At 49.7% G+C, this 26005-nt stretch overlaps 1 protein-coding gene across 1 annotated transcript in view; it reads left to right on the top strand.

Annotated features, from left to right (window-relative positions):
* SYNJ2 (synaptojanin 2) overlaps positions 1-23607 on the top strand; it is an 82890-nt gene extending 59283 nt beyond the window's left edge. The window contains 15 exon segments of the mRNA XM_045544636.1: positions 594-675; positions 1512-1652; positions 3277-3469; positions 5442-5600; positions 7306-7462; positions 8402-8519; positions 12119-12337; positions 12453-12531; positions 13111-13279; positions 13997-14170; positions 16131-16265; positions 17723-17835; positions 18964-19072; positions 20592-20767; positions 22666-23607. Of these exon segments, the coding sequence (XP_045400592.1) occupies positions 594-675; positions 1512-1652; positions 3277-3469; positions 5442-5600; positions 7306-7462; positions 8402-8519; positions 12119-12337; positions 12453-12531; positions 13111-13279; positions 13997-14170; positions 16131-16265; positions 17723-17835; positions 18964-19072; positions 20592-20767; positions 22666-23427 (2786 nt within the window). The 3' untranslated portion in view covers positions 23428-23607.
* The last annotated feature ends 2398 nt before the right edge of the window (positions 23608-26005 follow it).

The following is a 26005-nucleotide window of genomic DNA, read 5'->3' on the forward strand; positions in this document are numbered from 1 at the left end:
TCGAACTCCTGAGCTCAAACAATCCACCCGCTTCGGCCTCCCAGAGTGCTAGGATTACAGGCATGAGCCACCGCGCCCGGCCACCAGGTATTATTTTCTTAACAAAAAAAGATTGGTGAAGCTGGAAGTTCCAGGTTGCCCGGTGTGGCCCACGGAGAAGGAAGTGGACAGCCTGCCTGGCTGTCACTGATGGAGGCCACTTCCCCAGCTGGAGCCAGGGAGGCAGGGCCTCACGTTTTGCAGCAGCTGGAACCGTGTCTGGGCTCGAGGGCTCAGGTACCCGAGCGTCTGAGGACGTAACCGGAGAGGTCCGTACCTGGCTGCAGGGATTGCACCAGGCCCTACGCGCCCCTGTTCGCAGGCAACAACGGCGGAATGCGCAAAGAGCACCTCTGGGCTCGCTGGGGTGCACTGACACCAGGCGTTTCTGCAGCAGGTTCTGTCAGAGCAGCTCCCGAGAGTGGTGGCAGCCACCTTGAGTTGGACTCGGTCAGGGGACAGTGTGGCTCGGAAAAGGGGAATGGGGACCCCACCATCCAGTCACGCGGGACTTGTTGGTTCTGATTTCTTTCATCTCCTGCCTTGTTCCCCAGATGACAGCAGCCCAGCTGACATATTTGCTGTGGGGTTTGAAGAGATGGTGGAGTTGAGTGCAGGGAACATCGTCAATGCCAGGTAAGGGGCCGTGCGGGGCGCCAAGAGGGGTCTTCCTGAGTCGGGTGTTTGGCCAGGGACAGGGCCCCCGAGGCTCTCCTCGAGCCAGCCTGCGTCTGAACGGCCGACTGTGACCCTGGCTACGTCCCCTGGCTGCGTCCCCCGCCTCACGTACGCACCGCCCTGTTCTCTTCTCCCTGCTAACGAAGGCAGTGGAGAGAAGGGCTGGTCACTGCTGTTTTCTCTGAGCTGTCAGGCCTCGGCCACACGTTGAGGCCGATTCACACGGCAGGAGCGGGTGTGTGGGACCCTGGGGCGCAGGGCGGGGCTGGGACGTGGCTGACTCACGTTTCCTGGGGAGAGGCGAGAAGAGTGCATGCAGGGAGGGGGCACGCCCCTCCTTTACACCATGACGAAGAATCAAAACCCCTGGATTGAGCTGTGATTGCACCAACACACTCCAGCCTGGGCGACAGAGACCCTGTCTCTTAAAGAAATAAAAAATTAAGTAAAATCAAACCCTACTAAAACCACTGGATTAACATTTGGTGTAAAGTGAACCGGGCTTTCTGCCCTCTCCCCAACTTGCCCAGAAAATTCAAGGAATTTTCTGAACAAGTAAATGAAACTGACTCTGGAGCTCCTACCAGAAGGTCCCACGCTGGCGTCGGGGTGGAGGAGGGGCAGCCGTGATGAGAGAGACACAGCCGAAGACACGCGGGCCGCCCGCGGGTGGCAGGCGGGCAGGCGCCGGGCGCGGGCAGCGTGAAACCAGCCCCGCGACAGGACTGCGCGCAGGGCCGGGCCGCTGGCGGGTGGGAGACGGCGCTGCCACGCTTCCTGTCTTTTCTCTCCAGCACCACCAACAGGAAGATGTGGGGTGAGCAGCTTCAGAAAGCCATCTCACGCTCTCATAGGTACATTCTCTTGACTTCGGCACAGCTGGTGGGCGTCTGTCTGTATATCTTTGTACGTCCATACCATGTCCCGTTCATCAGGTAAGAACCTTTGTTTACAAATATTTGGGGAACAAGGGGTTGTTAGTCTTTGTGTTTTGTTCTATGACTTCCTCTTCCTCCTCTTCTGCAGCAGGAATGGGGACGTGCCATTATTCCAGATAAGTGTTAGCAAAACCCCCAAGGAAAAACTAGGCTGAATAGCATATTGTCTAGCCATTAAAAAGCCACAGTGGGGAACTTCTGACCCAGGAAGCTGAGCCTTCTTAGAGTGTTCCATGACCGTGCTCACCCAAGCCCAGCCCTGTGCAAGGAAAGGAGTTCCTTGGTGGAATTTTACAGACAGGAAACCTGTGACCAAGAGCTGAGTAATTTGTCAGGAAACTACAATTCTTTTGTCTCTTTCGGGAAGAATTCTAGGGAGCATGTGGGGGCCTCCACCACTGCCCGTCCGCTGTTGTTTTTTCAGAGTGACAGCTCTGTGAGTGTCAGAAAGGGGAAATCTTAGGAAATGCGTTTCCTGTTAGGAAGGGATGGGTGTGGGTTTGAAGATACTGGAGGAGCTCGGCTTTTTCCTCAACTTTCCGGTGGCCTCATATTGCTGCCTGGCTTCATGGCCTTAGAATGTCGTGGTCTTTGTGGTTGCTGCTGCCAGGCACCGAGCTCGCCTTCCCCCCACGCCAAGCAGCCTTGTGCCCGGCTGAGCCCCCGCACGAGCTTAGGGCACCACAGGCGTCCCCCGTGCAGCACGTGGGGAGTGAGACCGTGCTCTGGGTTCATAATCCTCTCCTGTGACTTTCAGAAAATGTTTAAGTCCATGTTCCTCTGCTTGTGTTCTGTGGCAGTTGGTCAGCGTCCCAAGTTAGTGGCTGCAGGTTACTGAGGGTTAGAGGAAAGGCAAGGCTGGGGTCAGCGTCAGAGACAAGCCACTTGAGAAGGGAGCAGTGCCGGGCAGCTCCAGGTTTCCCTGCCCTGTGTCCCCGGCTCCCTGCTCCTTTGGCCCCGCGATTGTGCAGCTTGTCCCCCTTTGGCAAGCTGTCACCCTCACCTTGTCTGCCAGGGAGCAGATGTGCCTGCAGGCCTCAGTCTGTGGCATAGTCACAGAAACAGTTCTGTGACCCCCCTGTTCACTCGCATGCGTTGTAAGTTGGCGTTTTAACGCCAGCAGGAGCCTGCATTGCATTAAAGTCAGTTTGACACCACCGCGCGGCCCAGCACGAGGCACTGGTGGTTTCCTAGTTCTTAAGATGTGCCTGGGTGGCTCCCTTGTGCCCCGTGTGATGGCTGCACAGGGTTGGGATGTGGGGGTGGTGGCAGGTGGTGACATCCACGCCACACCTGCCGGCAGTGAGAAGGTGGGGCGCACACAGGGCCTGCCGTGTCTCCGGCTTCACCAGGTGCTCGTATGAGCCCAGAGCACTTCCGAGTCGGGGCGTGGGGAAGATGCTCCTGGCAGCTGTTGGCAGCGAGAGGGAAGTGGCCACGGCCTCCTGGCCATGGAGCCCGTGACGGTCACATGGTTACTGTTGCGTGGCTGGTGGAGACGGGATGGATAGCTCCCTGAGCGGCAGGTGTGGCGCTGCTGCCGGCTCTCTCTGCAGCAGAGCAGGTTCACGCTTCCCTTCCCGGCCACTGAGTGCCGGCGGTGCACATTCCTCTCTTGCAGGGACGTGGCGATCGACACGGTGAAGACGGGCATGGGCGGGAAGGCGGGGAACAAAGGCGCCGTGGGCATCCGCTTCCAGCTCCACAGCACCAGCTTCTGCTTCCTGTGCAGCCACCTGACCGCCGGCCAGTCCCAGGTGAAGGAGAGGAACGAGGACTACAGGGAGATCACGCAGAAGCTCTGCTTCCCCACGGTGAGCGGCCGCTAGGAGCCAGGCCTGGGGACTCGGCCGCAGGAGGGTCCCTGCCCTGAGGGCTTGGCCCGGGGCACACGGGTGGTGTACACGGTGTGCCCGGGGCAGGCCACCCAGCAGCCTTCTGTCCCCTCCTGCCTGAGCAGTCCCCGAGTGTGTGTAGGACCCTAGGGTTTCATATGTGCATTTCCGATTCTGTCATTGAAGTGATGCTTTGGGGAAAGAAACCGACGTGTCCCTGCTTTGTCCTGTCCAAGTGGTGGGAACAGCTGCATCCACACAGCAGAAATCCCCGTTTCCTTGAGATGAGCAGTCTTCACAGTGAGCTGTGGCTCAGATAAGCTCACCCTCTTTCAAACCTGGACTTCTGGCCCGGGAGCCTCCGGCGTCCCTAGGCTGCCCGTGGTGGGCGTCCTGCGCCCTCTCGCGGCCGTCCAGAGTTCTCGCTCTGCAGCCGGAGGACTTTACCTTCAAATCTAGATTGTGATGCTCCCCTTCCCATGTAGAGACCCCCTGCACTCCTCCAGCCTGGTGCAGGCAGGCTCCCCTGTGAGGCTTCAGCTGTTCCCGCCACGGAAGCATCCAGCGTCTGAGAGACGGCGGGTCGGGTCCCAGGGCTCGTCCGCCTTAAAATTGACGTCCTGTGTACTGGGCTGCAGGAGCACTCGAGGCAGAAATCCCTTGGTTTTCATTAATAAGTGCCACGATCCTTGTAACAGTTTTTGTTTCTTGAGTTAGAGAAGAAACAAATGAGCTCAGAAATTTTTAATTATATGTAACGTAGTTAAAAAAAGAAAGTCCAACCCTCATCACTTAGAAATGCAAACATGGGACACACTCCAAATAATTAAAGGGTTTGTAAGATAGCTCTTTTTTTCCCAACAACAGAAATATTGAGGGTACCTAAAAGTTAATCTTCTACACTAGTATCGTCCAGTACAGTAGCCACTGGTGATGAAAGTAGTTAAAATCAATGACTCCCTGCTTGCACTGGCCACACTGAAAGTGCCCAGTATCTGCATGTGGCCAGTGGCTCCCTCGTCAGACAGCACCAAGGACATTTCCAGTGCTGCAGGAAGTTCTGTTAGACAGTGCTACCTAGGCACTCGTTTTATTCGGCTGGGATCGTTTTAGTCTTCCGCCCAGATAACTGTCGTGGGGGAAGCGGGAAGGCCACATAGTGTGGGAGAACAGAAAGAGACTCTGGGGCTCGGCAGATCTGAGCTCAGATCTCATTCTCATCGTGTGCTACCTGTGCGGCCTTCAGCAAGTTACGTTACTTCTGGACTGGTTTGTTTTATTTTAAAATCTAAAACAGAGCCAGTAGTATCTGCTACGCAGGGGCTGCTGTGAGGACAGTGTGTGCCCTGAACAGAGCCCGGCCCTTGTAGGCAGTTGATCCGCAGGAACTGCTGTCATGGCTGTGGTCTCTGGGGACAGGGACAGGGTGGGCAAGGACCCCAGGAGTTGGCCAGGGCCAGCGGGGCTGTGGGTTCCTGGCGACTGGGCAGGTTTGAAAGAGGAGTGAGAAGGAGAGGGAGGGTGCGGGTGAAAATGTTCCGAAGTCATGAAGTTTTATGAAGGTGCACGGTCTGAGCACTTAAGGCTGCTCTTCTTACATCTTGTTTACGCTGAGTGATCGGGCAATTCTTGGGAGCAGACGTAGCAGAGCAAGAGCACAGCCGTCCCGGAGATGGGACCCACTGGCAGCCTTGCTTCCCCAGTGACAGCTGAGCTGTCTCCAAACCACTCAGAAATGCTGTTTAAAATAAAGTGGGCTGCGTAAAAATTCCTCAGTAGGTTTAGGAAATTAGTGAAAAATGAGATGCTCTAGTAGAAAACTTTTTTTTAAAGTAACTTTTTAATAAAAAATACTGCTGCTTGTCACTTCCCCGGTGAGCTTGTTTTTTCTCCCCTCTCCTTCCTTCCTGCAAGATGGGCTGGAGTGACTGTGATCTTCTTTACAACTTAGGGGAGAAACATCTTCTCTCACGATTATGTGTTTTGGTGTGGTGATTTCAACTACCGCATCGACCTCACTTACGAAGAAGTCTTCTATTTTGTTAAACGCCAAGACTGGAAGAAACTTCTGGAATTTGATCAACTACAGCTACAGAAATCAAGTGGAAAAGTAAGTTGTGCTTTTAAACTATTTTGTAGCAGCTTCTACAATATGGAATGAAATGTATACACTAGTGTTCGGCAGATTCGGTTCCGTGAGTGGATTTGACAGTGTTGCTGCTGTTATAGAAAATGTGGGGAGTGTGAAGTTACAGCAGTAACAGGAGTGGCCGCTCACACACACCTCCTGCCTCTCCTTAACGGGCTTTGGCTGCCACATGTGGGTGTCCCGTGGCCGGAGGGGCCATTGCACAGGAAAGCCAGCTTGGGAGCTGACGGCAAGGAGTGTCCGTGCCCGGCTTGGGCTCATGCTTCCGTGCTCGGAGGTGGACCTGCGTCCTTCCCACTTCCAGACAGGCTGAGCACAGGCACCTCTGTCTCACCAGCGAGGAAGTAGCTGTGTGTCCAGTGTCAGCACCCGAGCATTTCACTGTGTGGGGATGTTGAATGCCGACATACACCAAATCCACCTCACCGCCTACTCAGCAAGCAGCTTTACTTCAGATGTAATAAATCACCAATGACACTTTGCACTGTGCTCAAAATACTCTCTTTTGGCGATGTCGCTATCTCTCGTTAGTAAAAACACTATCAAGTTATAATACTATCTAAATACACACAATTTGTGCATGTAATCCTCATCACCACCCTACAGATTAGTATTATTCCCATTTTATAGACAAAACTGAGGACAAGGTCAAATAAGTTATCCAAGGTCACAGAGCCATGGTTTGGTCCAATACTGTCAAATTACAGAGCACATATTTTCCCCCTACGTGGCCCGTATGGTTTTTTAGGGACTCCTTAGGTTGTGACATAAATAGGAAAGATTAAACCATGGGATATCTTCTGTTCTTCAAGGTCACACCAGCCAGCTTCCAATGTCCAGGATTTATGTTTTTCTCCAGCTAATACTGTTCACTTATTTCAGTGCCTGTTAGCATCCTAGCAGGATGGGCTAAGATGAAGGAAGTCTGTGTAAATTCTGTCTACCTGTTGAGAAAGAGGCTGGTTAAATGTGCCAAGCTGGGGAAGACAAGGTCTCTCCTAAAGTGAGATTCGGACATTCTTCAAGGTTTTCTGTGCCTTCCCACCTCTGCCCTTGCCAGTATGTGAGTCGGCAAGGGGTGGCCAGGTGGACAAGGAACCACACCAGACCCCTAAAACAGGTTGTCCTTTCTTCCTCCTGCCGGCATTCTCACACCCTTTCAGTGATGTGCTGAGAGAACAAGTGATTGTTCCTGGGTCTTCCCACAGCACCAAAGATAATCCAAAGCTAAATAAGGAGGGGAGAGCTGGCTTTCGCTCTGCCTCTGTGTGCTCAATTCATCTGCTCAACAAGCACTGACTAAGCTCGTGGGGTGTGGGCCGGGCCTTGCACCAGGCCTGGGACTGCGCCCAAGAGCACGCCTGACCCCACCTCAGGCCTCCCGCCGTCTCCTGGGGGCCACCAGTGGACAGCACGGATCGGACACTGGAGGGGAGGGGTCGAGGGTGGAGTGCCCATCAGTGGGATGAGCAGAGGATCACCGCTCTCCTGCTATTCAAAGGGCACGTACATGTCCAGTTTTGACGTATTTGCAAGTATAATGTAGCTTCTGTTACTTTTTGGGAATAGAACACTCTGGAAAGTGCCTTTTTGTTTTGTTTTTCTATAGAACCTACAGAATCTAGAAGAACTAAGGTAGTCTTGTGACTTCTTTTTCTCCCGATAGATTTTTAAGGACTTTCATGAAGGAACCATCGATTTTGGGCCCACCTACAAGTATGATGTTGGCTCGGCCGCCTACGATACAAGCGACAAATGCCGCACCCCGGCCTGGACAGACAGGGTGCTGTGGTGGAGGAAGAAGCATCCTTTTGACAAGACAGGTGAGTGTCCCAGAGCTCTGGAGGCTGAACGGTAAATACCGGAGAGGAAAACACTCACGTTTACTCAGCCTAGTGCTCTGCTTTGTAAGTTACAGTTTTCTTAATAACCTGGAATGACACAAAAGTCATCCCAGATGTTGACCCCTAAGCTTTGGAAGCTGTGCTTTGGGCGAGCTCCCCCTCTGGCCTCTTTCTGGGGACGGTGACTTGCAAATGGGGCTGCTCCTGGCTGTCCCCATCCTTGTGCCACGGCTGCCTCCCCGCCCTTGTTCCGGGGAACGAGGAGCAAAGCATCGTGACACCCCCGCCCACGCACGTCATTCGTGCAGCCACCGTGTTCCACTAAACTCTTCTCTGCTTAAAGCCCCGATTCCACCTGGAACATGAGCAAGACACAGTGGAAATAAGAGTTGATTTGTTTTAAATCAATCAGTTGTCAAGGATGTTTTGAACGATTGTTGATGCCCAGCTAGAAAGTGAAGTTTATTTAAAGTTAGAACAACTATAGACTAGAACATAAACAGTAATTACACATATCAAGAGGAGATGTCTGCTGAGATTTCAAAGCCAAGAAACTGCCTCCGTAGATAGAAACGCTGACTTTTCCTTCAGAGCGGTTTGTGAGCCCGCATGGCCCCAAGCACTCAGAGGCGTCTGCAGCTGTCCTGGAAGCCCTGGGCCCCGGGCAGAGACCCGCAGCTGCAGTGTGTGGGTCCCACAGTCCCCACGCTGGGGAGAGTTGTAGGGGGCCATGGTCACTACTGTTTCGAACAGTTAACCCCAGGCCCACAGCAGCCGAAGCCTGGTTTCAAGTTCAAGGGGGTAAAGCGGATGAGCCTGAGCCGAGAGGTGGGTTGTGATACGGATCTCTGTCGTGCAAGTTCCGTAATCGCATTCCTGTGTGTTGTGATTTGTTGCATGTGGAAACTCCATGAGTAGCTGGAGAACTCAGCCTTCTAAACAACGATCTAGATGTTGACACTAAAGTCAGACACACCTGGTCCCCTGGCGCCCTCAGGTATTACGGCCGCGCGGAGCTACAAGCGTCTGATCACAGGTGAGGTCCTGGCTCCAAGGACACTTTCTCCTTTGCCGGGGAAGCCAGCGTCTCCTCCTCTCCACAGGGAACCGGCATGCTGTCCCGTAGAATTTGTGTGTGTGTGCACAACACACTAAAGAATAACGAATGATACACCAAATATTAATATTCGTGTACCCGCCCCCAAGGATAAATAACTGTTAGCATTTGTCATTGCTCTGTATCATACATGACATTTATGAAAATTTCAAAGATACAACCTCTATCGTATTTTGTGGCTTTTAAAATTTTCTTAAATGCTTTTGTTGCGCAATTTTCTGTCACTTAACATTTTCAAGGTACAATCCTGTGGATGTTATAGACCGGTTCATTCATCTGCCCCTGCTGTCCAGCATTCCACTGAACAGATCCACGGAATTTACCCATTCAGCTACTGATGATTTTTTCCCCGATATTTTATTATTGCAAACCCTATAGGGTTTTTAAATCTTGGATTCAGACTTTTAAATGTTCCGTGCTGCTAGTTTGGCTTCAGGCATCATGAGTTGAGGATGGGAAGGAAGCCACAGGCAGCAGGGGATGGCGGGCGAGGGGCAGCCAGCCTGGGGTGTGCACCAGGATGTGCGCTAGGGCTGCTGCAAGGGGACTCATCTTCAGAACGTCCTTTAACAGACAGTAGAAGTTGGTGTTTGATGGTGTGAATAAGGATGAGTTTGGTCTTCCCACGGCTGCTGCCAAAACTATCATGTCCGTTTCAACTTTTACAAGGGAAGAAATTAAGAACAAGAGCCGTGAACAGTCGGTTAGCCAGTAGGTCTAAAGCTCTAGATCCTTGTACATCCTTTAGATGCCTATTGTTGCCAGTCTAATGAATCTTGGGGAATTTTCAGATGTGCGGTGTTAAGATTTGCTAGTGCAATGAGTGTATTTAGAAACCTTCATTTGTTAACCCGTATTTACTGGGGGTCCTTATATGTCAGGCCCTGCTGCTGGCACCGGGGGCAAGCGGTGAACAAAGCAGATGAAACCGTGTTCTCATGGAATTTTCTAGAGAGGACAGACAGACACTAAGCAAACATAAGTGCTGTCAATGAAAGCAGAGTTGCGGCAGGCCAGGGTTGGGCTGCTTTCTACCCGCTGTCCAGGGAAGGCCTCTCAGATGGGTGACCTCGGAGCCGGGAGCTGACGGAAATGAGAGTGTGAGCCGCGAGCCGCGTGCGGTCTGAGGGCGGGCGGTCGGGGTGGGGCCCGGAGAGGGTAGAGGCTGGAGCAGAGAGAGGGGGGAAGGCGCAGGGGTGAGACGAGCAAGAAACCAGACTCCGGGGAGCCCGGAGAGGCGGTCAGAAGCCCCCAGCTCCCTGCTCCGAGCTAAGGAGTGGACGACTGCAGTGACCAAGTGAGGGCACAGCGGTGGCTTTGGCCCAGGGTGGCTGTGGGTCCAGGTGGTGAGACGTATTGGGTCTGCATAGACAGCGTGGAGCCGCTGGAGCTGGTCGGTGGAGCGTCAGTGGAGCTGGGGCTGTGAGACAGGAGGAACTGGGGGGGAGGTGGAGGAGCACTGGAGCGGCTGGGGAGGACTGTGGAGCCGCAGACCTGGACGCCCTGGTGTGACAGGCACTTGAGACGTGTATTGCTTTCCTAATTACAGAAGTAGAACATCTTGATTATTGATAATTAGGGAAAAATATACACAAACGAAGCATTCACGCGCCTACCCCGAGACTATGTCCCGCAGTGGTTTATGTGTCTTTCTGCTGTATTTTCCAGGTGCGATAGAGGCACACATGCTCACAGATGTAAAATTCGTATAAAAGGATGAGGAGGATATTATGTGAACTGTTTTAGCATTTGCTTTTTTACCTACTGCAGTAATATTGTTTAAATTAAACTTGCCTGCCCTCCGCCCAGTTTCCCCGATGGTGACACCCTTTGAGTCTCTAGTTCAAGCGCCCCGTCCCCCAGGCCTCCCTCTGGTGCCCTTTTGTAACCCTGTTCATTCCCCGACCCCCTCCCTCCTCACCCCAGCCCCCACCCGGCTTTCCTCCTGGCCTATGATTTTGTCATTTCAAGAATGTTGTACAAACGGAATCAGAGTCTTGGGACTGGCTTCCCCCCAGCATAGGTCTCTGGAGATTCCCCTGGGTGGACGCGTGACTTGGTAGTTCATTCCTTCTTGTCACTGGGTGAATGAAGCCACTCGCCATGCACTCCTGCTTTTACCCAGAGATGTGCCACTTCATCTAACATGGGGCTCCTCACAAAAGTGCTTCTGCTAAAAGAAGTTTTTAAAAATCACTTATAGCCAGGTGCAGTAGCTCACAGCCTGTAATCACAGCGCTTTGGGAGGCTGAGGCGGAAGGATTGCCTGAGCCCAGGTGTTCAAGACCAGCCTGAGCAACATAGCAAGACCCCATCTCTAAAAAAAAATTTTTTTTAATTGGCTGGGCATGTTGGCACATGCCTGTAGTCCCAGCTACTCAGGAGGCTGAGCCAAGAGGATCGTTTGAGCCCCAGGAGTTTGAGGTTGCAGTGAGCTATGATGATGCCACTGCACTGTAGCCTGGGTGACAGCAAGACCCTGTCTGAAAATTAATTTAGTTAAATAAAAAATAAAAATCACTCACCTTAATGCATGTCCCTGTGTCAGAGTTTCTTAGCTAGCTTTTTTCCTGATGCAAAAAAAAAAATTATCTAACAATAGTAATATAAATTTTGGGCAGGATACTATTAATATTATCACCCCATCATATCTTAATTTTTACAGTATTATCTAGTTTTAAAGGCTGCCACCATATTGGATATTATTGTATATTATTTTTTATTTCCAGTTAATATTGTATTGTAAATGCTTTCAATAAGGTTAATCTTCATAATATAGGATTTTCTAAATTTTTATAGAGTAACACCCATCTGTATATCAACATTATTTATGATGATCACATTATTTCCTGCTAAACTGTTTTCCTGTGTGTATCAAATAGATTTCTACATTATTCTTAATGATTGCATAGCATATTATTATATTGATGTATCATAACTGCTTCCCCATTACAGAACAATTAGATCATTTCTCTTTTTCCCATCGCATCAGCAATGTTGTAAATGGTCGACCTTGCATACAAATCTTTATCTGGATTTCTGATCAGTTCCTTAGAATAAAGTGCTAGAAGTGAGAGCACTAGTGAAAAGAGATGAACGTTTTTGAGACTCTTAATTCAAATTGCCAAATAGTCGTGTGAAGAGCTTGAAGCCCTGGCAGAGTGAGAACGCCCCTTCCCCACACCTCGCCAGTGCCAGGGATGACCACGTGAAAGATCTGTGCTGATGGCTGGTTATTTTTCAAGTCCTGGGTTACATCTTTAGTGCTCTGCAGTATTTTTCTTCCCTCAAACCATCCTTAGGTAACAAAGCCAAGGTAATACTAATATTGGAGAAAGAAAAAGACTAAAACGCTAGGACAAGGCTGCCAGCCTGCAGTCACCTGCCGATTCACTGCTGGCGGCCACCCCCTCAGGTGGCCGATGTGGACAGTTTGCAGCAGAGCCCCGGGGCCCCGAGGCTGGGGGTGTGTGCTCGGGGTCCCGGGCTCACTGCCGTCCTCTCCCCTTCTGACGCAGACCCGTGCTGGCCATCGTGGAGGTGGAAGTACAAGAAGTCGATGCAGGTGCTCGAGAGAGGGTTTTCCAGGAAGTGTCCTCTTCCCAGGGCCCCCTGGATGCCACCGTCGTAGTAAACCTTCAGTCGCCAACCTCAGAAGAGAAAAACGAGTTTCCTGAGGACCTGCGTACCGAACTCATGCAGACACTGGGGAATTATGGAACAATTGTCCTCGTCAGGTAACCACTGCCCCCTGCCGCGGGTTCTGGGGGGGAGGGCAGGGGTGTCAGTGAGGATCCGTGAGAGCTGCCGAGTCGTGCTTGGCACTGACTAGGCAAACCTCGTTCATTCCAGGATCAACCACGGGCAGATGCTGGTGACTTTTGCAGACAGTCACTCGGCTCTCAGCGTCCTGGATGTGGACGGCATGAAGGTATGTCGTGCTTGGCCGCGCCATGGGATGGGGTCGGATCCATCCCACTTTCACAGGTCGTGCCTTCCCCTCTCCTCTTGCCCTGGCCTGTGCCCCGCCTGTGCCCCTGTGCAGGCACCACGTGCGGGAAGGAGCTTGCATGCTTCATTCTGGTTCTGAGCTGCCCCGTGTCCAGCCCTCACTACTTGCAGAACTGGGGGGAAAGAGCAAGTTTTAGAGTGTAGTTCCCCCTGAGTCACTTGGTGTGTCCTCGCTCACACCCCCGTGTGGGAGAGTGTGCCATTCTTTCTCTTTGGAACGTGTATTTTGGAATATGCAGCTCATAGGTAGCTTCTATTTTGATGATATCCTGGTTTTAAACTTGCTCCGAATGGGAAGCTGGACACGGTAGTTCAACGTTAGGCCACACATGTGAGAGCCATGCTGAGCCCGCGTGGGGTCTGGACCTTCTATTTTTCTCACTAAACAAGAAGACTGGCCTTGCTTTGGGTACGTGGGTTTGAGTGAGAAACACTGCGTGACCAGATGGAGTTGTCGCGACTTCTGTATTTACCTGTGGCTGCCACGCTGCCCTCACAGGTGAAAGGCAGAGCCGTGAAGATTCGACCAAAGACAAAGGACTGGCTGAAAGGCCTGCGTGAGGAGATCATTCAGAAACGGGACAGCATGGCCCCCGTGTCTCCCACCGCCAACTCCCGTTTGCTGGAGGAAAACTTTGACTTCACGAGTCTGGACTATGAGTCAGAAGGTTAGTGACCCTGCGGGAGGGCAGGCAAGCGGTTCTCCCAGCAGCAGGCGTGAGGTTTTACGGGTCTGCTCTGGAAGCCTGGCTTGCAGAGGTTACAGAGGATGTCGCAAGTGCGGGCGTGCCATCCGTGTGATGGGGCGGGCGGTGTCCATGTGGGGAAGAAGCCCACAGTGGTACGTGGGACCCGGAGACGGCTGAACTTAATTATAAGCATCAGTTTTTTGTTTTGTTTTGTTTCGAGACAGAGTCTCGCTCTGTGGCCCAGGCTAGAGTGAGTGCCGTGGCATCAGCCTAGCTCACAGCAACCTCAAACTCCTGGGCTCAAGTGATCCTCCTGCTTCAGCCTCCCGAGTAGCTGGGACTACAGACATGCGCCACCATGCCCGGCTAATTTTTTCTCTATATATTTTTAGTTGTCCAGATAATTTCTTTCTATTTTTAGTAGAGACGGGGGGGTCTCACTCTTGCTCAGGCTGGTCTCGAACTCCTGACCTCGAGCGATCCACCCGCCTCGGCCTCCCAGAGTGCTAGGATTACAGGCGTGAGCCACCGCGCCCGGCCTTAAGCATCAGTTTTGAGGATGTCAGGGCTGGGGCGTGAGTGGAGGAGGGGCCCGTCCTGCTGAGGCCTAGGGCGCGGGGCGGTGTCCTGGCAGGAAGGTTGTACCCTCTGCCCTAGTCATTTACCTTCTGATTGTGGTTTGTGTCCTTCTCCCAGGGGATATTTTTGAAGAGGACGAAGACTACTTGGTGGATGACTTCGGCCAGCCTGTGGTCTCAGACGGCGAACTGGGGGGAGACGACCTTCCTGGTGCCCCTGGCTCCACGGCAGTGGCTCCTCCCCGCACGTCGCCTGCACTCACCAAAAAGCAGCAGCGTCCCACGTACAAAGGTAGCGCAGCCTCATTTTCTCAGCAGCCTCTGGCATGGGATGCACTCAGAGCAGGCTCCTCTTTCCCTCAGCAGCCAAGAATGCGGGTCCCAGGACAGGCCTGAGCGGGGGAGGCGCAGCGAGGGGTGGGGCCTGAGCTGTGGGGACGTGTCTAGCTGCCACACACTGATGTCCTCTAGTTACTTTATTTTTTACAACTTGTACCCCTAATACATACCAGATTCAAGATGATTCCTGTTTCCTCTGTATATTCAAATGTCCACGGTTCCAAACTGGTTTTATATTTGTGATTTTTTTTCCCCCAAAACTTTTCTGATTCAATCCCATCAGAGACATATTCAATGTCTGTGACCTGAGTTGCTGGTATGTTGTTATATTCATATAATATTATATTGTTATACAGTCATTATTCACTCACATCGTTCTATCATTTTGCACTCAAGAGGGCCTGAAAGGTCATACGGATGGAACTGCACACCCCAAGATTAAATGGTACAGTAACTCTTTGCAGTAAGTTTTAAAACCCACTAGAGTTACATGGCTGGCAAGTGGGGTAGTTCGTATTTCAGCATCAGCTATGCAGACGCTGTCCCATCCACAGCCAAGAATGCCTCCAGCTGCCAGCCCAGCGTGTCCCCAGTCAGAGGACAGTTCTAACCAGCAGGTGTAGGAGCTTAGCCATGTGTTGGGACCCTTGAGCTACGGCTGAGAATGGAGAATAGGGCTGAAAGTGAATTAAGGTGTTTCCCAGGGAGGGTTCAAAGACCCCCACGCCCCTTTGTCTGTATAACAGTCCCCAGACTGATGGATCGCTTGCCCGTGCCAAGCCACAGATTACTGAGCTCAGAAATGGAGATTTGGATTTGGCAGGGGCAGGGTGGGACCCTGCAGATCTGGCATTTCATGACGCTCCCAGGTGGTTTGGACACAAGCCAGGTTTGGGGGCTACTGCCCAATGCAGAAGCATGGGGGTGTGGTTTTGCAAGTTGCTTGTGCAGAAGGCTCCTGCCCTGGGGTTGAAGTGACTGAGGGGATGTGCTCTTCAGAGAACAGGTGGCCCTTTTCTCCAGGGGTGGCTGTCATTCAAGCTGCCTCTGCAGCCAGGGCAGGTGTGAGCACAAATGCCTTCTGTGCATGAAGAAACTAATAGAGCAATATGGGGTGATGTGGGTGGCCTTGCCACCTGGCGGGCATCAAGAGGACAGTCCTCGATGCTGTGGGTGTTCAGCCATTCCCTTTAGAAGGAGAAGTACTGCTTCTGCCCAGAGCCAGCCTCAAAGATACCCGAGACGGAGCTGTTGGATGTGAGGGTGGAGTGTCTGAGTCAAAGTGAAACGCAGGCCCGCGCTGTGGTGTGCGAGAGAAGTCCCAAGTTTACGTGAAATAGAACAGGAGCACGCGCCTCCTCGGGCCCCTGTCAGCTTCTTAGAAGACACGTGCAGGGCGAGTGAGGACGGCTCACACCTGTGAACACGGCAGTGGGCTTACGGGATTTGGGATTTGGGCAGGATACTCACCCCTAGGAGCTTGTCATGGATGCCAGGCTGCCCTGCTGCCAGAGAAGGGAGAATATTCTCAGCTTCCAACACAGCTGACATGTCTTAAAGTAAGGAATTAAAAACTTGTCTCTCCACGGTTGGGTGAACTCGGGGCTCTGGTTTTCAGCGTCTCTCTCCTCTGTGTGGCTTTTTGATTGTTTCACAAGGAAACGCACCTCGCTGTAAAGTATTGAGTGTCTCTCATGTCTGGAAAATAAACCTTGTTGATGGTTTATCGAACGCTCCAAGCAGGCGTTGGGGGCCTCTCCCTGCCCTCGCCAGCAGGAAGGGGGCTGTTTCCGCAGAGCCTTGAGCTGCCCTGCGGCGGGTCCACTGCCACAGTCAGCTTGTGTGCGCAGACCCCGGTCTGACACGCGTGTTTAGAAAAGACCGTCTTCCTCACGACCCACCATGTCCTCCAGATGACGCGGACCTGGTGGAGTTAAAGCAGGAGCTGGAAGCAGTTGGGGATTTCCGCCACCGTTCTCCAAGCAGGTCTCTGTCGGTCCCCAATAGGCCTCGGCCTCCTCACCCACCGCAGAGACCCCCCCCCTCCAAGTAAGACTCTGCTTGCTTTCGGCTTCCCCGATGCCTGCTGGGAACAGTTGCCTGTTTCCTGCTGCCGAACACCTGGCTCCAAATCTACTTCTCCCAGCCTCTGAGTCCCCACAGCGCTTCTCCCCCACGGGCGCCTTTCTGTCTTAAATCCAGGACGTGTTTGGTGTTGGAGATCCTTGTGCTTTTCATGGCAAATGACACGATTCCTTCCAAAGCTGTTCTCCAGTGACTGCGCTTCTGCTGGCTGCTCTCAGCTGGGGCCTCGTGGAATGGGACGGGGGCCGCAGCGCTGGAGGGGCTTGTCTAGCTTTGCAGAGTCAGGCACGTCCCTCCTCGGGGACCGCCCAGCCCACCCTCTGCTTATTAGGATCTAGTAATCCCAGTTTCCTAACATGAAGGTGACCTGGGTCACCCTCTGTGATCCGAGGATTCTTGTTTATCAACGTTCCTCGGACTCGGAGAACAAGCTCTTCCCCAGCGTGGCTGCCACGGCATCGTGGTTTTCTTCTTGCTCTGCAGACAATGCTCAGCCCATCAGACTTTGCTTAATAACCTGAAAATAAACTCATGATGTGCTTCAGACCAGCTTCCATGTTACTACTATGGTTTACTTCTCCCCAACAACAAATGTGACCGTCAGACTTAGATTTGCCTAAGCCGCCACGTTCAGAATCGGGTTCATCGTGGCTTGTGTACAGTAGTGATCTGTGGCAAGCCAGAAGCACGAGACTTTTTAAGCATATTTTTGCTTTTCTGAGCTTATACTCAGAAAAAAATAAAATAAAAAGTAAACATAAAAATAGAATTTATAAATCATGTATTATTGTGGACATTTTACAAAAATAGAGAACTATAATGAAGAATGAAATTTGAAAATTCACTTGATTACCTACAGATAATAGTTGTTAACCAAAGGACGTCTAGCCCTTTTCCAGTTAGATATATCTATAGCTACACAAAATTTTTACTTTTTTATGAACTTGATGTCCGTTTTGCTTAGTAGTCTTTCATTTATTGTGTCATATTTTCTGTGTCATTAAATGTTCTAAAATGATGCAAGTATAACATGGCTGCAAGTATAATTTAACATAATTTGTTCCCCTGCTTTGGGATTTTTTTTTTTTTAGTTTTTATTTTTCCCCACAAAATGTTTTAAAATTTTCATCCTAATAATACTAATGTTTTAAACCATTTAAAAATCAGTTGGTTTTTATATTAGATTAGATTAAAATTGGATTCAAATAATGCTTCTCTGGAGCACACGCATGACTAGGCAGAGCCGTGAGATAATTGCAGAAGCTCCTGGATCCTTGGGGGCCCTGCCCGGTGGGCGCCCACCCACCCGCCTCCCACACCTGCCACCTGCCCGGCACCTCCGGCCTGGCCCGCTCGGCCTCCTCGCCCTGGCGGGGAAGTCGTGGCTTCACTGAGATTCTGCTCTCGTTGGTTTTTGCAGCCGGTTTGCTGGTGAAAAAGTCGGCTTCCGATGCGTCCATCTCCTCCGGCACCCACGGGCAGTATTCCATTCTGCAGACGGCGAAACTCCTGCCGGGAGCACTGCAGCAACCGGTGAGTCCTTCCATGTTCAGCGCAGAGTCCAACAGGTGGCCTTCCAACCCCGAGGGCTTGTCCCCGGACGGTGCAGGATCACCTCTTTTCAGTGAATAAATAGTTTTATGTCTCTTTAACTCTCTACCTATCCACCACCTTGTCCCCAGACCCCATAACTCTTAGTAGCAGGTCCTTTCTAGGGCTTTTAGATGATTGTACAGAGTGTTCCAGAGAAAATCACTTTTGATGACAAAAAATGCCCAGCTCTGCAAGGGGGGGCTGCTAGTTCTACACCCATCTGTGTCTCTCCCTTCCGATTCTTGCCTTTGCCCTTGGTGCACAGAGCAGCGGTCGGTAGGAGAAATTCAGGTCGGTCATCTAGAGAAGATGATGATGGTGCTGGCATAAAGCTGGTTGAGAGAAGAAACTAAAAAGAGTGGTACAACCTAAGTTACAAAGTAGGGGAACACGAGAAAGAGTAACAGTCATATAGAGTTGTGGAGGTGAAGGGTTAGGGTTCCAGAGAGTTCCATGAGCTGTGGGTTCAGAGTGTAGGTGGAGGTTAGTGGAATAGAGGGTGGGCCAGGAAGCCGGTGCTGGGTGACAGCTGCTGTGCCCCACAATGCCACTCGAAAGGCTGGAGAGCTGGGCCTGGCCGGTGCTCAAGCAGCCACGGCAGGTGGAGGGGTTGACTCGACGCCAGTAGTTACGGGAACGAAGGGGGATTGTCAAAGACAACCCAGACACTGGGTGAAGAGGTAGAAAAAGCACTTTTAAGGAAACGTGTATCTGAAGGGTGTTTTTATAACTCAGCCAGACCGTGGAAGGAGTGGCCTCTGCTTCTGCCTTCTGGCTTTTACCTGGTTATTGACATGGACGGTTTGTCCACATACGGAAACGTGTAACCGCCCGGTGTGGGAGACGGGGGCCATGGGTTCTCAGCACCATGGCAGTCCTCCCCCGGGAGGCGAGTGCCCCTGGGGGAAGGAGGGTGGAGGGCGGCTGGGTAGATTGGAGTTTGTTTTCTCACCGTTGAGAGGGCTCTGTAAGCTCCACACTCGGCACGGACCAGCAGGTAGCGGATGTGCATGCGAGGCTGATCCCTTGCCGTGCTAATTCACCTCTCCCCCTGATTCTGTCCGCAAGCCCAAAGCCAGGACTGGAATAAGTAAGCCTTATAACGTGAAGCAGATCAAAACCACCAACGCTCAGGAGGCAGAAGCAGCGATTCGGTGTCTGCTGGAAGCCAAAGGAGGTAGGTCTCTCTGGGGCTCTTCTCCGTGGCTAAGGAGAAACAGCGGTTCTCCTTTTCATCTTCCCCTCAAAGTGGTCTAGGAAAGAAAATAAATTTTTTTTTTCATTTTTCTGGAGGCAGTATTAAATGAAAGTACCCTTTAGCAACATTTTATATAATTGCTAAGATTTATTGTCTGTTTAAAATTGTATATTCAAAATTCAGTAAATATATAAAAATAATCCTGGGATTCTTAGGCAACATTTAAGAGACAGACTGAAATAAACAAAAATGAATTTTAAAAAAGGTTAATGCATCAGGCACTAGGTCATTATGCCAGCTCTGTAAAAAAGAGGCAGTTAAGGCGTGTGCCCTTATTTCAGGCACAAAATCTACCTTTGAAATCGCTGGCAAGTGTGAATAAATTCTTTACTGTCAGGCAGGGAGGAAGCTCTTCACCACACTGCCTGCTGGTGTTTTGTTCTTCTCGTAACCTGTGTTAACCACCTTCATTTAAAATCATTCATTCAAAATCACTGGTAGCTAATGGGTTTTGACTTTGTTCCAAGGGCTGAGGGGAAATCATGCCCTTTGAAAGGATATATGCAATCAAAGGTATCTAATTTGCTTTTAGCCAGTGCATTAACTTCTTTGTAATTCGCCAATAGTATTTAAGGTGGGCACGAGTTAAGAGGTTAAGAAACACTGTTGGAGGATAATACTGCCACAAATGGTTTCTTTTTTTAATTAAACAAAAATAACTAAAACTATGGATGTAACAACCCACGTGTCCATCAACTGATAAATGGATAGATGAACAAAATTGGGTATATCACACAATGGAGGCTCAGCTCTAACAATAAAAAGAACACAGTGCAGATACATGCTGCATCTGGGTGAACCTTGAAAACATCCTAAGTGAAACCAAGAAAATATAAAAGGCCACATATTATATGATCCTATTTTTATGAAATGTCCATAGAGTCAGAAAGTTACTGATAATGGGATAGGGTTTCTTTTTGGAGTAATGAAAATGTTCTGGAATTAGATAGTGGTGATAGTTACACAACTTTGTAAATATGCCAAAAAACACTAATGGTACCTTAAAATTGGTGAATCTCATGGCATGGAATTATATCTCAATAAAACTGTTTCTTAAAAAAAAAGTTCTGGAGATACAGATGTTAGTACAGGTTTGAAATCTACCCGCAGTCCCAACTTAACATTTTCTTGGTTGTGGGCCCAGTCAGAGTTTGATGCATTTTGGATCATCTCCACTGAGAAAGGTTTGCCTGCGATCTCGGGGCCCCCCTGGCCCCCACCCAGACCACCCATGGGCCCTAGATCACCACCCCATGGCGAGCAGGAGAAGCTGGGGCCAAACTAGCTAGTCGATCCTGACACTCCTTAAAGATTTTCTAGAAAAAAGGAAATCCATTGCATTGGTTAATTATCCTCAGGATGGAGATTGTCTAAAGAGTAAGTCACGCACTGGAGCGCCTCATCCTTTACATTTCAGCCATGTGATTTTGCGTTGCAGGCGCCCCAGAAGCAGCCCTAAATGCCATGGCCTTGAGGGACAAGGGATCCTCCGCACCAGAGCCCACAGCAGGGGTGGCCAAGTCGGAGACTCTGCAGGTCCCCCCACTCCTGCCCCGGCGGCCCCCACCCAGAGTTCCCGCCATCAAGAAGCCAACCTTGAGAAGGACAGGAAAGGTAAAACCTGGTCGCATAGCCTCTTACTGCTAAGTTGCTGGGATGTCTTGTTAGATAAGAACAAAGACATCTCACAGACAAAATCCAGGTGCCTGGTCTCTGCGTACACATGGCGGTACCAGACACGGCTGCATCTTTGAGGGAAGGCTTGACAGCCCCTCTGTCCCGCACATCCCTGCTGTGTCTCAGCTCTGGCTGAGCAGCACAACAGGAGCTCGCTGTCTTTCCGCAGATTCTCACTGTAACAAGAACAGCTTGGAGGTAGCACACTTCCTAAATGTTCTGAGTGCCCAGAGGGAATGTGGGATGCATTTCCCCACGTGTTCCAGTATTGCCCATTTGTGTGTGGTCTGTCGTGTGCACACGGTTTCACATGTGCAGGTTTTATTGGCTTTAGGAAAACAATAACCGACTCCCGCCTGAGCAGTCTTGACAGGCCGGCACGCGGCCTCAGGCTGCTGGAGGTTGCGCAGCTTTTCCTCGCCACTTTTCTTGCAGATCGTCTTTTGCTCTCGCTCTCAAGCTTCTCGGCCTTGCTTACTGCTGCAAAGACATGAGTTTGTAAGGACAGTGGCAGCCCAAAGACTGGCACCTATAGAAACATCTGGATCTTCCGTTTGATCTCGGTGGTAGTAGCGGACCCTCGGTAATCCCTGTCTGCTCATAGAGTGGCTGCTGCTTGCCCGCCCGGGAGCGTGGGCGGTTGCCTCGGCCCCTCGCTCCCGACGGAGCTGGCCTCGTGTTTTCTGGGTTGCTCTTCTGTCCCACTGTGGGCCATTGCCATCTGTCCATCTGCCATGCCTTTTACAAAATGGACCTTTCCCTCCTCATCCCGTTCAGATGCTCCTCGACTTACATCCCAATAAGCCTGTCGTAAGCTGAAAATATCGTTAAGTTGAAAATGCATTTGATCCACCGAACTTACTGAACACCATAGCTTAGCCTAGCCTACCCCAAATGTGCTCAGACACGTACCTTAGGCTACAGGTGGACAAAAGCATCTAACACAAAGCCTATTTTATAATAATAAGAAAAGATCAAAATTTGAAGTATGCTTTTGTACTGAACATGTATTGCATTTGCACCCTCTTAAAGTTGAAGAATCATTAAGTCAAATGATGCTAGGTCGGGGACTGTCTGTTTTGTCTTGTCTTTTCTTTTAAAAGCCAGGAGCAGAAATGGATTTATTTGTCCAGCCTGCCACATAGAAGTTAGAGTAAAAGGCTGTTGGAGAAGGGATTATTTTTTTAGTTGTTTTCTAAAGAACCAAAAGAAATACTGAAATGCCAGTGCTTAACTACTCTACTGATAGCCATTTCTATACAAAAGCTTCACTTTGCACTGCAGTTGTTTGGGGTTTTCCTGTGTTAGATTTGAATCATAACCAAGGAAGTGAAGTCCCTGCATAAAATTTTCTATTCTTCTGTATTTAAATACAAAAGATTTAAGGAGAAAGTATACCCATTAGTGCTTCAATTAGCTTAATGCTGTACCATGTTACTTCACCCTAGCATGGTACAGACTGTATAATTATCAGGCCAAGCTGCATCTCAAAGAATGTTTTTCAAAGAGGTTTGCTCTTCATAAGGGAAGAGCATAACCCCATTTCCTAAAGTAACAAAGAAAACTTTGTCTCAAATTCTTCACTGTGGCCCTGGTTTTAAACCTCCCAGTCATCTTTTGTTGGACATGCTGGTATGCCCTGATCAATGTGTGTGTTTCTCCTGCTTTTTCTTACCTGGTCGCATTTCAGCATCCCAGACATTCTCAAATCTGGAATTTGCTAGAATGTCAGCCTAGCCTCATCTCTGTTCCCTGCTGACCACTGAGTGTTCTCTGATTCCCAACTTCCCAAGTGTTGGCTCCTTAGTTACTCTCTTGGTCTTGCCTTTTCTCAGCCCCTGTCACCGGATGAACAATTTGAGCCGCAGACTGTCCGTTTTACAGTTGGGCCCCCGGAGACAAGCCTTGAAACCCCTCTTGTAGCCACAGTCCCTCTAGTCCCTCCTGTTCCCAAACCAAGAACATCTCAGCCTGGGAAAGGCGCAGAGAGGAGGCCAGACAGCGGGAAGCCTGCACCAGATGAAGCCCCTCCTGTGGCAGGAGCCACCGTGCTACCATCTCCGGAGGCTCCATCTCTTGTGCCCAAGGTCCCCCCGAGGAGGAAGAAGTCAGCCCCCGCAGCCTTCCACCTGCAGGTCCTGCAGAGCAACAGCCAGCTTCTCCAGGGTCTCACTTGCAGCAGTGGTGGTGGCAGCGGCGGCTGTCCCTCTGGACCCCAGGCTGACGTGGGCACTCTCTTTCCACCAGTGGAGTTTCTTGGCACTTCACCTGCTACAAGCCCTGAAACTGATGGCACCAAAGTGCTGAAGTCAGAGACAGCCTCCCTTCTTGGGGATTATCAGGATCCCTTCTGGAGCCTTCTCCACCATCCTAAACTCTTGAATAATGCCTGGCTCTCCAAGAGCTCTGACCCTTTGGACTCGGGGACCAGGAGCCCCGACAAGGCACACACAGACCCAGCGCAAGTCAGTGCTTCAGCTGCCAAGGTGGAGCTGCCACCAGACCGTGAGCAAAAAAACTTCAGTCACTGGATGACAATCAGTGACAAAGACAAGAGGACGGTGTTGCAGGTGTTTGACCCACTGGCAGAAACATGACTGAGCTACTGAGAAGGCCACTCTTTTGTAGAATGTGTACCTTCTCCCTACAGGCATTACTTGGCCGGGTCAAAAGAGACCTCTATTTAAAGGCACATTGAAAAAACGTTTGTGCATCTGTCACTCTTGTGTAGTTTACAAAAATTATGTCTCTTATTCAATAAGATTATTATTCAGCCACCAAAATATGTTTTATTCAAGACTTATACATCTTACACTTCCTCTTAGGGGAACAGGAAAGTCCTTTTAAATTCAGTGTGTGGATTTTAAGAAAGGAAATCTAACTGATGGAGCTCAAGAAGTTCTCTCCCATTGAACTGTAAATGATTGTTTGATTTGTGTGTGTGTGTGGTGGGGACTTTTTGTTTTATTTGTATTTTGTAGATTTGAAATAATTTTTTGGTGATCCACTTGAAGGTTGATGCATAAAATAAGGATTACATTAAAAGGGAAGTGGGACCATTAGTAGCTGTCCTGGCCCACTTAAGGTAAAAAAAAATCAGGGATGGAAGCAGCAAATAGGTCAACCAAACCACTAGACTATACATTCCCATGAGCCCTGTGTTTAAGTATGTACATGTATGTTAGCCTTGATTATGTGTGAATCCGTGGGAGTTGGTGTCGTAGAGTTTAGATTCTAAAGTATATACCAGTAGCTTAACCTCAGCTTAAACCAGCTGAAGACTCCTGTGCTGAGTCTTAGACGTTGCATGCCCTGTCAATTGCCACAGTCCTATGCCCATGATGTGCTACTTAAACCAATTTTTATCTACCATCAAGTCCTTATTAAATGAAACTTCAAGGATTCTTTTCCCCATTATATTCTATACCTAAAAAAGCACAAAGCGTGAAAACACGTGCTGGCACATGGCATTGATTCTCATTGTTGTAATATGAAGAATGTCGGTTGTAGCCTGGTCTGCCTGGCTGGAGCTTCAGGAAGGAAAGTACCACGTGTCCCTGTATACAAGAACCCCCAGGGAAGCATTTCTGGGTTTGCTTGTCTATGTGATTGTTCGGTTTATTTTTTTTTTTGCTTATGTAAGTTTCCTGCATGTTTCCAGCACCACTTCTCACCTATTCAATAATTGAAAAAGACATTACCATACTGTTTTATATTTTAAAAGTAGTATTATAAGGTCTAGAATCCATTTGGAGCAGATATCATATTTTTGCTAATAAGTTCACTAGTAAGATCTCATTGTACCACCTACCATTTCAGGAGTCTTTCATGTCAGAGAACGGACAGAAGTGATACATGTTATCCTTCACTGGGGAATTTCTGTCCTAAATGCTGAGGTTAGGAGGGTAAGGATCATCTTGCCTGGGATAGACCACTCTCTCGTCACCAATGAGACCTCTGGGATTTCAGAATTAGTTTTCACTGATACTATCAAAACATACTGCAGATTACTTAAATCTGGGACTCAAAAACAAAACTAGGTGTATCTTTCATCTGAAAACTGACTAAAGAAAAAGGAATCAGTGACCCACAGAACTAAACAGATAATATGCATGGTTGACCAGTCATAAATGACAGTATTTAGGTGATCAGGATGCTTTCAGTGGCACTTAAGTACTTTATACAACTTTTTACCTCTAACAAACACAAGAAGTAAACAACATAATCCTCGAAAGAGTCAGGGAAAGAAAGCAAGGTGAACTTCCTGGAGAAGTTAAGTGATTTGCCAGGATGCACATTTGCAGAATTCTTCATTCAAATGCTCTTTTCCCTATGACCTCTTTTCCCCCAAAAAAGAGGTGAATTTGAAAGCAGATATATGTAACAACCAATCAGAAAAGCAGGAGATAAGTAAGTTCCACTCAGGTTGCTTACAATGCTGGGACTAGGCCTAATTTTTAGATTTCTTCGTTGTTCTAGGTAGCAAATAAATGGTACAGAAAACAGAATTTCTGTTATCACACAAGTAGCTCCTAAGAGTGTGACAGTAAGTATTAACACAGAGAATTGTGTTGACTTGAGGTGGGTGACAAGAAAATTATGAGTAGTTTCACATTAAGAATTGAACAAAGAGGCATGGCACAGTGGCTCACGCCTATAATCCTAGCACTCTGGGAGGCTGAGGCAGGAGGATCCCTTGGGGTCAGGAGATCTAGACCGGCCTGAGCAATAGTGAGACCCCATCTCTAATGAAAATAGAAAAATTAGCTGGGTGTGGTGGTGCACACCTGTAGTTCCAGCTCCCTGGGAGGCTGAGACAGGAGGATCACTTGAGCCCAGAAGTTCGAGGTTGCAGTGAGCTATGATGAGGCCACTGCACTCTAGCCTAGGCGACAGAGTGAGAGATGCTGTCTCAAAAAAAAATTTAACAAATATTATTTGATCATGGGTGTTCAAATTTGGTGAACAATATAGACTAGATTTTGAGTTGGTAATACTCAGAGTTCTCACACCAGAGTTCTCTTACAAAAAAGAAAAAAAAAAAGGACATTAAATTGCCTTATTTGTTTTTCAGATCAATGCTTACTACTTGGTAGGTTTCTCATGTTAGCAGCAGAGTTGGTTAAATAATCTTGACAATGGGCAGCTGCCATCGTGGAGATTTCATTCTGTGTT

Source organism: Lemur catta, chromosome 2 (assembly GCF_020740605.2).
Source record: "Lemur catta isolate mLemCat1 chromosome 2, mLemCat1.pri, whole genome shotgun sequence".
Classification (NCBI taxonomy): domain Eukaryota; kingdom Metazoa; phylum Chordata; class Mammalia; order Primates; family Lemuridae; genus Lemur; species Lemur catta.